The sequence below is a fragment of the Protomyctophum parallelum genome (genome assembly GCF_964188405.1).
Source record: "Protomyctophum parallelum genome assembly, chromosome: 7".
In the NCBI taxonomy this organism is placed as follows: Eukaryota; Metazoa; Chordata; class Actinopteri; order Myctophiformes; family Myctophidae; genus Protomyctophum; species Protomyctophum parallelum.
The window spans coordinates 50,143,512-50,154,061 of record NC_139705.1 but is presented as its reverse complement, the minus strand read 5'-3'; the positions used below and the strand labels follow the sequence as shown (position 1 = coordinate 50,154,061).

Here is a 10,550-nt window from a genome sequence, read left to right as displayed (position 1 = left end):
AGATGTTCCAGGGGGTCCCCAGTGATATGAGAAAGAGCTGTGAAATAGCTGTGAAGCTCACAACATGTAGGCTTACAGTAGATTGTCTATACCTTATGACTGTCAAAAATCAACACTGCTCAATGTTATTGTTCAGCTATTAGAAAACACAAGCTCCCAGTTTGAGCACTGTCCCCCCTTGGCCCATTCCATAACCCGTCCCTGGTGCCATGGATCTACTACATTTGATTAGTAGTTCCAACACACAAGACGTCTTCCCTAGTGTAAATGTCCGTAGTGTATTGTCACATTACAAACAGAGTGCTTTGCTTTACTGCCTCGAACACAGGGGCAAAAGAATAATAATTATATATCAAAAAGAGAAAAACCTTCCAAGGAAGGGACTGCACACTCCAGGGAACAGAGACAGACAACTTACTGCATCAACTTATTTATCAGCACATAAATAAGTGCTAATAAATAAGTTGATGCAGTAAGTTGTCCGTCTCTGTTCCCTGATGTCTATGCCTGCTAACTATAGACTTGCACCTCTCACGGGTCTTTATGGATGTGCAGGAGTCCCTTTTTTGTCTCATATATATATATTTTAAGTCTTTTTGGGTAAGCGAGGCCTTGCAGGTCACAGGGGGAAGGGTCCTGGGAGAAAAGCAGCCCCCACAGATGTAACAGAACAGTGGGGCTGGGGTGGGTAGGTGGGTGCTTGGTGGTGGGATGGGCAGAGGAGGAGGAGGTAGGATGGGGATCCGGTTCGGGTTTCACCTCCACTGGGGGTCTAGGGGGACGGCCTGCTAGTTCCCAATATACGAACAACCATAGGAGGTAGGGTGGACATAAAACCGCGCTGCTTTGCCCTGACGCGGTGGGTGCAGAGTGCTGGCAGTTTGGGGGCCCCGCGTTTTTGGATTCCACTGAAGATCCTGGGAGGGTTTTTTTTTTACTGCATGGTTCTGTCAAGTCTCTGATATCCGGGGAAGAACGACCATCTCATCTCACCACCTCCTCTCACACCACTGCAGCAACCCACTGAGTTGAGACTCAGTTTATTTCTTCACCCCAAAGGCACCCTGTGCATGTCTAACATTTAGACATGTTCAGCTTTGTGGATTCAAGGACTGTCCTGCTGCTCATAGCGTCCCAGGTGGTTTTACTAGCCGTTGTCAGATGTCAGGAGGAGGATGACCGTAAGTTTGACACACATTAATGACTCTTCAATTTTCACTTTGCCAAAGAAAAAAGGTCTGGGGATTTGTCATGCGGGTGACATTTCCAAAGTTTTTGCCAAGTTTTTTACCAGTTTAATAGATTCCCCCCCCCCCCCCCCCCCCCAGAACAATAGTGGAACAATTGATCAAAAGCAAGTGGCTTTGGTGTAAAATATGACGGAAATGGATTTGCTTTGGTTTCTTTTGGTTTTTTATTCTCATGACGAGCAAACAAAAACAGCTGCTGGGAATGTCTTGTTTCATTATGACCTCTTTATTATTTAAAGGCTATTTCATGCATTTAAAAAAAAAACCATATATATCTTAATATGTTAATGATCAGAAGCATAATGAACAGGTTGTTGTTGTAGAGGTCCTGACAGGAGCAAAGGTGAGGCTGTCAGGGTCCATCTGTGAGGAATGGAGCACCAGGTAGAGGTGAACAAGCATCCTTTTGTTCACCTGCGTCTGGCTCTGCTTGGTTTTCTGCTTGCTGGTTTGAAAACTTCTATTCTACTTTCACTGACAGACAGTCTGTAGAGGACAAATCATTATGGGTTTTAGGGTCAAGAAACCAGTGATCTTTAGCCACTTATACTTAGTTGACCGAAGTCCTTCAGGGTCAACCCCTCCTGTTTTCCCTCAACAATGAATAATAGCTGAAATTAGCCAATCTACAAGCTCCCAACGTCTGCTTGTTTTTATTTTTTGCCAAATGTTTGCCCCTAAACAGGGGTTCATATATAGAGGACCTCCTCTTTCTTGCACATTTCATAAATGATGCTTTTTTGGAAGCTATTTGAAACGAGGGCTTTGTTGTTAATTAATTGCGTCTAGGGCTAAACCAGAGTCACGGGTTGAGGCTCTAATAGAGCTGGGGTTTCCTAATGCGAGGTGACGGGGTCAGACATTGCTTGACCTTTTAGACTAGCAGGCTCAAAGGGAACAGCCAGAGGAGTGGCGAGTTTATAATTCCATCACGGCAGAACCAAAGGCAACACGGCAGAAAAGATTATATGAAAGATGGACTTTAGAAAGAGCTTCACAAACCTTGTTTGATGAAGCTGCACTTTCAGCACATTATTTGTCCCTTTTCTGCACATTTTTATGCCATCCCGGTATACATTAGCTTGACATCCCAGATTCAATTACAAGTACGTTGGGGAACAGGGGAGAACAAGGGAACTCTTGGCCCAAAGCCACTGCTTGCCTGCTGTGCAGAGCGCAGGTTAAACAAGATCTTGTAACATGTACATGCTAAGAATCAATTTCACATAAACGCTCAAAAAACAAATAGCAGGCATTTAGAGTATCGGCTGGGGACCGCCGGGACCAGAAATACACACACAACACAAGCTGGCCATTCTTAAATATGCCCCGTGTGTTTGCCCTGGCTCTTGACACAGTCTCCGACATCCAGATGCCGGAGAATTTTAGAAGGAGCTCCTTGTTGACATAAGGCAGCAGCTTGTCAATTGTGCACAGTCTCCTCTGGCTGTGAGAGAGGTTCATTCATGGAGCTCCGCAAAGCACCGCAGGGCCTGCAGGTTAAACACACAGCCTGGAATACCTTGAATAGCCCCACACTTTAACCACTTGAGCCCCTCGCGGCCCTTACTCTGAGGCAACCACTTGAGCCCCTCGCATCCCTTACTCTGAGGCAAACATTTGGTGAAAATGACAGATGTACAGTCGCAAATCGGCTATTTTCAGCTAGTGTCGAGGGGAAAGGCAGGGAGCTTTGAATAGACCTCTATGTTTGGGTTTACGTGGTTTTAAATGCATCTCTTGTTGGTATAACACAGATACACTGCTATAGAATTATTTGTATAGGCTATAGGGACCTCAACTCAATTCTTCAAATATTTATTTTTGTTTGGTTCCTCATTTAAGCTTTAGGGCAAAGTGGAATAGAATAGTATGGTTACTGTTTTGCTAGAAAATAGGACTATAGTTGTTATTTTATAGCGCAAGGAAGGGCGGCTCTAAGCTCTTAGTCAGGGGGTTCAGCAAAAGTATCTACAAACGGCACAACATGACACATTATGCATTGATGACAACTCTCTTGAAATGTTGTTTTGCTCAGGAAGCAATATGAATGCTAAAATGTTCTCCGCTTCAATCAATGTTTGTTATGTTGTGTTGGTTTGTAATATGTGATATGATATGATATGACATATGGTATGATGTGATGTGCTACCTCCTATTCATACAGGTGTCCAAAAAAAATTAATATCATGGAAAAGTTAGTCTATGTATAAGGAATATGATACAAGAAAACATAATTAAATTTTCAAAAATGTATATTATAGAGGCTATAACCTAAAGTGAGTGGCAAATCGAGTGGCAAAGTGAAATGAAAAGTGTGTTTAAATGTTGTTTAACGTGGTTTAATGCAATCAGATGTGACTTTTCTGTTTGTCAAGGCCAGAAAGTAGTTTTTTGCCACTCAGTAGGCCAGTAGGCATTCCCACATAACTTCCGGGTATGATCATGATGATGATGATGGGAATTAAGGAGCTTTACAAGTGGACTTTTGAGATACTGGATTTAGATTTTCATGAGTTGAAATCATCAAGATAAAATAAGGCTTGACATATTTCACTTTGTGTAAAGGATCTACCGGTAGAATACACATTAATGAATCACATTACAGAAATAAATGAACTTTTCCACGATATTACTTTTTTTCCCACAAGCACCCCGTATTATGCTTTGTGTGTGCTGGCTTAATTTGCAGAAAGATAACATATCTTTCTCTCTCTCTTCCCACGTACTACATTTCATCTCTCTCTTAAACCACACCCCTCCATGTTCCCACCCACTTTATATGACTCCTCCTACTTCCTCATTTTACCCCCCGCCCTCCAACCTCAATCTTCATCTTCAACAACCATTTATGCTGTGTCACTAAACTACTTTTTCCCCCAACACTTTCTCATCCCAACCCATATCCACCATCCCTGCACTTTGCTGTCTGTCTGTCTGTCTGTCTTGTCTGTCTGCCTTCCTGTCTGTCTGCCCGCTTGTCACACTGCCCCCTGGTGGTTCCGACAACCACAGAGGAGGCGGGAGGCTGCATCCAAGATGGCCACCACTATAACGATAAGGATGTGTGGAAGCCGGAGCCGTGTCGCATCTGCGTGTGCGACAGCGGGTCGGTTCTGTGCGATGAGATCATCTGCGAGGAGATGAAAGAGTGCGCCAACCCTATCTTCTCGTCCGGAGAGTGCTGCCCCATCTGCCCTGCTGACTCCACTGCTCCCATCGGTTGTGATTTATTTATTAACTCTCCATATAAATAAATTACTTCTGTATAACTTGCATCTCACCCTGGCGGGCGGCTAACACTTTGGATGGGGAAGGACAGCTATAGGGCCTCCTCCTCCCTGAGGCCTAGCCTGTCAATGACACTGGTCGACACAGTCAAATCCTGGACGTTAATTCAACTTTGACTCCCAAAGTGTGTGCGACTGAAAATGGACGTTTGGTTCGCAGACCTTTTCCGGGTCCATTATTTGTTCACTCCCATGGTTAAACTAACCCTCAGGATTTGACTGTGTTTGTTCAAGACATGAGGTTCCCATTCATTCCAAAGTGGCCCTTTTTTCCTGCGTGCTTACACATTGAAATATGACACTATATATAAGGGCTAATTTTACAGTTATTAATCTGGAAGACGTGATGAACGTCGTCATGGTTTTCACATGAAAATCAGTTTAGCACCAAAGTATAAATTAGGTTTAAGAAAGCTGTGTTCCTCTGAGATCTCAATTGTTGATGACAGAGATGAAGCCCGTACTCTGTTTTTTAGATGGATCCTTTAGCCTTGTACCAAGACTGACAGAGATGTCTTTTTATTGATTCTGACATTTATGTCTCTGTCACAATCGAGGAAATAAATCTCTCTCAGTCTTGGTCCAAGGCTGTCCAACTATTATCTTTAATGACTTCATCTCACCACTCAGTTGGTCAACGTGTCAAAATGCTTTTAGCCTAATGTATACTCTACAGTGCGACACAGCTGTCGCTTGCCGACACCTTGGTATGATGGAGTACGCAGTAGGCTTTGGGCCTTTTGGGCCTGTTATCACTGTGCTATTTTTAGAAGCGCTATAGTTTCTCACGTGACAGGATGTCAATCATGTCATAAGTTCATAACATGACACTTCCTGGCACGGAAGTCTAGACGTTGCATTAATTTGGTTTCTAATGTATAAATTAATTCACTTATCATGCTTTTAGCTGAAGGCTTAGATCATTTTGTAACTGCCTTCAATCTGGTGTCTCTATTTTGGTCATGCCATCATAGGTGAGACTTATAGCAGATATATACAAGCTCACAGTGTGTCATGATGTGACACGTGAGCTTGTATATTGCTGCATGACACCATAGTTCAACAGAAATAGGGATTGAGTGATTGATTAAGCTGTCAAAGTTACATTTGCACGTGTAATAATAGACGTCATTTACATATCAGCTGCTACTTTGCTTGAATTTACATTCACATTTTTTTTGCGATACTGAATTGACTCAAATGCTTTCTAATCTACCCAGCCCCGCCCATATTAAGGTTATATCTGTTTAACCACCTGGTCTCTTTCACGGCTTGGTCTCTGCTGGCTTTTTGCTTCAACCCACTAAATTGCAGAGCTTTTCATTTAATAGGCCTACATCTGGATGGGTTCATTAAATAGGCCTACATCTGGATGGGTTAAATAGGCCTACATCTGGATGGGTTCGAGACATCTGGGATTGGTGGATGATCTTTGAGTGGTCAGAATATAGCGTCCTTAGTCTGTGGTGAACATTCAGTGAAAATAGCCAAATATAGCCGATCTACAAGCTCACAATGCGTTGCTATGCAACACGTTTTGAGCTTGGCTCCTAGCTATGAGGTGTAGAAGTGAATTAATTACATGGTTTTTATATGAAGCACCGTGAGCATGTAGATCTGCTATTTTAGAAAATCTGCTGAAAATATAAAATGGTTAGTTATTATCAAACGTGAAAGCAGAACACTCTGAGGTTTTACCCATTTTAACGTTGTTCTTTATCTCCCATCATCCATTCATCCACAACATCAGAGATGTCGATCGGTGCCCAGGTGAGACGATACAATACACTCATATACACCCACAAACTGGCAAATATAACAATGAACCAAGTTGTGAATTATTAAAGCCATTTTTGTGCAAATACTTTTACTCTGTAGCACTTTGATATTTGCCCTCAAATTATGTTTGTATTATTATTATTTGTTGTTAGAATTTAATATTAGAAAGTCAAGTGAATGAATTTGTGGAGGTACGTCCCTCATGCTGTTGTCTTTTCTGAAACAGGGACAGAAAGGTGAACCAGGAGACATTGCCGATGTAAGTATGACTGTTTCAGCGTTTCATCAATAAATTAATTAACCACTTCAACCCTATAGCATTCCTATGCTGGGGCAAACATCAGGCGAAGACAATGCTCAATATACAGTATATTCACTTAAAAAGAATGGAAATACCACAAACATTTATTTTATACTTTATGCTACAGTACATTAAATCACGTTATGCTCCTTTTGTTTTCATGCTGCACTGTCACCTTTCTTATTACTATTTTTATGCGTATTATTTGCTGCTTTATGCATTATGTCCTGGCAGACCTTTTTATGCATATTAAAATAACAGATGTAAAGCTGCTGTAGCTGCAAAACTCTGAATGTACAACCTTAACATTCGTTAATGGATTAATTTAGGCCAATTTTTAATTTAATTCCCATGACTTTATGCTTCATTGTACAATGGTGTGGAAATAGAAGATCTATAAGCTTGCAACGCGTCACATCCACAACGCATGGCAAGCTTATAGATCTAATATTTTTGGGTACCGGTAGCCTTATTTCTGATAAGGGCTTAGCTGGAAGAAACCATGCATTCCTTAGACATAATCAACCCACACAAATCCTCCTAATACCCATTAGTTACTTTCTTGTAAGTCTCCACGGCAAGTGAACAAAGCCCTACCTAATAGAGCTGATGTTTTGATCTAAACTTATCCTGTCAAATTGACATCCGCGTCACGCTGCGCTTTTTCCTTTACTTTTCACTGGAAGAAATGTCCTTGAATGAATGCTGTTCAAAAACCTGACATGATTTTATTCTTTTATATCGGCCAGCAAAACAATTTATCTACGCCTTCTTTTTCCCCTCCCTTGTGTAGGTTGTAGGACCTAGAGGACCAGGAGGCCCAATGGTAATTATTAATTTTTATTAAACTATTTTTACTATGACACTTTCTTTGTGTTTTTGGACAGATTGCCTATATGTTGCGTCTGGATGCAGCTTCCACAACTCATACCTGGGCTGTGTGAAGTACTTCAATGATGCGCCATGTATTTTATTCTGAATAGCAGGTTTATATAAATTGTTATTATTATACATCTGTCTGAGACAACGTTTGTTTTGTTTTTTGTTAGGGGCCCTCAGGAGAGCAGGGAGGACGTGGAGAGGCCGGCGCAAAGGGTGATAAGGTGAGGAACAAACGACACATTACACACAAGTAATTCACCTTTTTTCCCAAATTTATTCATTCGGTCAATAACCATGTGGACCACTTGGTCAGGGGTCCACATGGACTCTTATTAAGGGACCAAGCGCGAAGGGACTTCTTGGTCCCTTATTGTATTTGTCTGTTTTCTTCTTCTTCAGCCAAAAATAGCAGTTCTGGCTTAACCGCGCGGTTTTAATGAAACTTGGCAATATGGTAGAGGTCTATGCCAAACAGTGCCGGACAACTTTTGTGTTCTGACTTTTGACCTCTGACCTTTAGATCACCCACCATTCTGAATTATATGGAAAAAATGTTCAAATCTATCTCCTCCCGGGATCTTTGTACAATTTGTAGGTTTTATGAGCAAATGAAAATTGCAGTTTTATGAGAATACTTCTTTGCCCCTAATGCATACATGCAGCGTCACATGTTTATGAAACTTGACAGTATGGTAGAGGGTCATGCCAAATAGCACCGAAACACAGTCTCACTCCAATTGGCCAAAAGGGGGTGCTATAGCAATCGTTTGAAAATGAAACCATGGAACAGGCATACAGTAACTCATGCCTCGTTTGGCCAAAGTCATGGCACCTGTTTCCACATGTGCCTCGACTCATGGGGAACACATCTGTCACTTTGACCAGTAAGCTCTGCCCTCAGATTTTCACCATTTTGAGGAGTTACTAAGCTCTGCCCTCAGATTTTCACCATTTTGAGCAGTTACTAAAAGGTGATTTTCTGCCAGGATTTTTGAGGAATTTGCGTGAAATGTTCTACACACAATCTATGGACCATTACCTGAAATCGCAGTTGAACAGAGATTTGTACGTGAACAAACATATAGCAGCAAGCAAACAGGCACTCTGTCTGTTTGGGGTTCGAACAGCTGCAATACCACTGGGTGACCTAAAGTGGCACTGTCGAGCGACCTAAAAGGGCTTATTGCGTGGTCCCGTCTTATCCCTGCTTGCAGCTATATTGGTTCTTTACATTTGAGAGTTAAGTAAACACTGGGTTGCAGTTTTTTACGTTGCAGTTTTTTTTGGTCCCCAGAGATAAAATATTCGTATCAGATGGAGGTCTGTGGTATAATGTTTAGTTTAGTTTAGTTTATTTGATCATCCTTCAGTTTCAAATACAATATTTAAAGACAATGAATGTAAGCTGTTATGAAAACAAAACCAAAACATGAAGATGATCAAAAGGAGTAGGCAGAAGCTAAAAGCTTATAAATGCCTATCCTACTTACAGAACATGAAATGTAATACTCATTACATTAACGAGAATTTCACCCTGCATATCGTTGCTGTTGGGAAGAAATGTTTTTTTTCCTATACACAGGTTTAATGTTTGTCTTTAGTTAAAGTTTGTTTAGTAAAAAACGCATTGACAACAAATGGAAAATGTACATCATACTGTGTTGTTTACGTCATATTGTCTCTTTGTTGTTAATGGCGTTTAATGTTTGTGTTGTGCACCGTTTGTTTTACATCACCATTACATCACCTAATCAACATGAGTTAGACTTTAATATATTAGCGCCCCTCACTTCACACAGGTGTGATTTTTACTTTTTGTGTCACAAAAGTAGCAGATCTACAAGCTTTATAACGTGACACGAAGTGACATGTTTTGAGCTTTTGTAGATCTGCTGCTTTTGATATTATTTTTTAATTTGAAACAGCGCCATCTGTTGGAGGGCTCTTCAGGGAGCACCTTTTATTGAAAGCCAGTTTGACCGGAACAGCAGCAGCCTTTACCTCTTCATTAAATATTAGCAACTATTCATGAAGAACAATTCTACCTTCTCACAACTAGCAGTTCTCATTCTGTCATTAAGTGACTCTCTCACTTGGCAGTTAACATATTAATTTGGATTTGAATTTGCAATGCCTTTGATGTGAGGATTGGAGATGCACTGCTTATTTAATCAGTCAAAATACTTAATATTAACATTTACAGACTTTATCTTGTTGGATTCATTCCACATACATAATGCTTCATATACAACCACCACGGAATCGATTTAATTAGGCCAATATCAAAACAAGGGGCAAAATGATCGATCGATCGATCGCTTTGTAAGTACGTTTCATTCATTGTAGTTGATGTAGTTTATGGCTTTGATCTGAAATCATAGTTGATGCAGACACATGGTAATCCACACGGCAGTAGAAAACATTTAGCCTCCCTACGGAAAGACTGACGAGAAGGCTGTTAACTTTATTTAGCCTACTAGCTCCTCATTGGGTCTCGTTGGGTCCTGACGGGCTTGGGCAGGAGAGACACTTCACTCATCAGGCTTTTGGGAATTTTCTTTTTTTTTTGCTATTGCAAAGCGTCCTTGGGTTTTTGAAAGGCGCTATATAAATTCAAGTTATTATTATTATTATTATTATTAGATATTAATATCGACCAGGAGAAGCATAGCCCCAGGCGCCCAATAGTCAATAACAATATCATGTTCTTCCAGGAATAAGGTTAATAAATAATACTGATCCATGCCATGCTGCCCTGAGTTATGTTTTTGGTTGTGGTGGTGATGTCATGATGATTTGGTCTAGGACCATATTATGCACGGCAGCCATATTGGCATGACATTAACCATTGAAGGCTCTGTTCCATTTAGTTTAACAGAGCTTATCCAGTGAGCCAGCATTCACAATATCAGCACCCTGACTCTTTTTGACCGGAATGGAACACAACCTTAATTAGTATCATTGGTAAGACCTAGTAACATACAGTCCAATGTCATGCCAATATGGCTGCTGTGCTCGTGCGTAGGACCTGTTGGTTTGAGCCACATT

At 41.1% G+C, this 10,550-nt stretch overlaps 1 protein-coding gene across 2 annotated transcripts in view; it reads left to right on the top strand.

The window, feature by feature from the left end:
* The first annotated feature begins 820 nt into the window (after positions 1-820).
* col2a1a (collagen, type II, alpha 1a) overlaps positions 821-10,550 on the top strand; it is a 54,311-nt gene continuing 44,581 nt past the window's right edge. Inside the window, exons 1-5 of one of the 2 annotated variants that reach the window (XM_083768408.1) lie at positions 821-1,181; positions 6,291-6,310; positions 6,546-6,578; positions 7,414-7,446; positions 7,670-7,723. In XM_083768408.1, the coding sequence (XP_083624534.1) occupies positions 1,088-1,181; positions 6,291-6,310; positions 6,546-6,578; positions 7,414-7,446; positions 7,670-7,723 (234 nt within the window). In that variant the 5' untranslated portion in view covers positions 821-1,087. Of the gene's footprint in view, positions 1,182-4,276; positions 4,473-6,290; positions 6,311-6,545; positions 6,579-7,413; positions 7,447-7,669; positions 7,724-10,550 lie in introns of those variants that run through there. The other variant, XM_083768409.1, reaches the window with a different exon arrangement.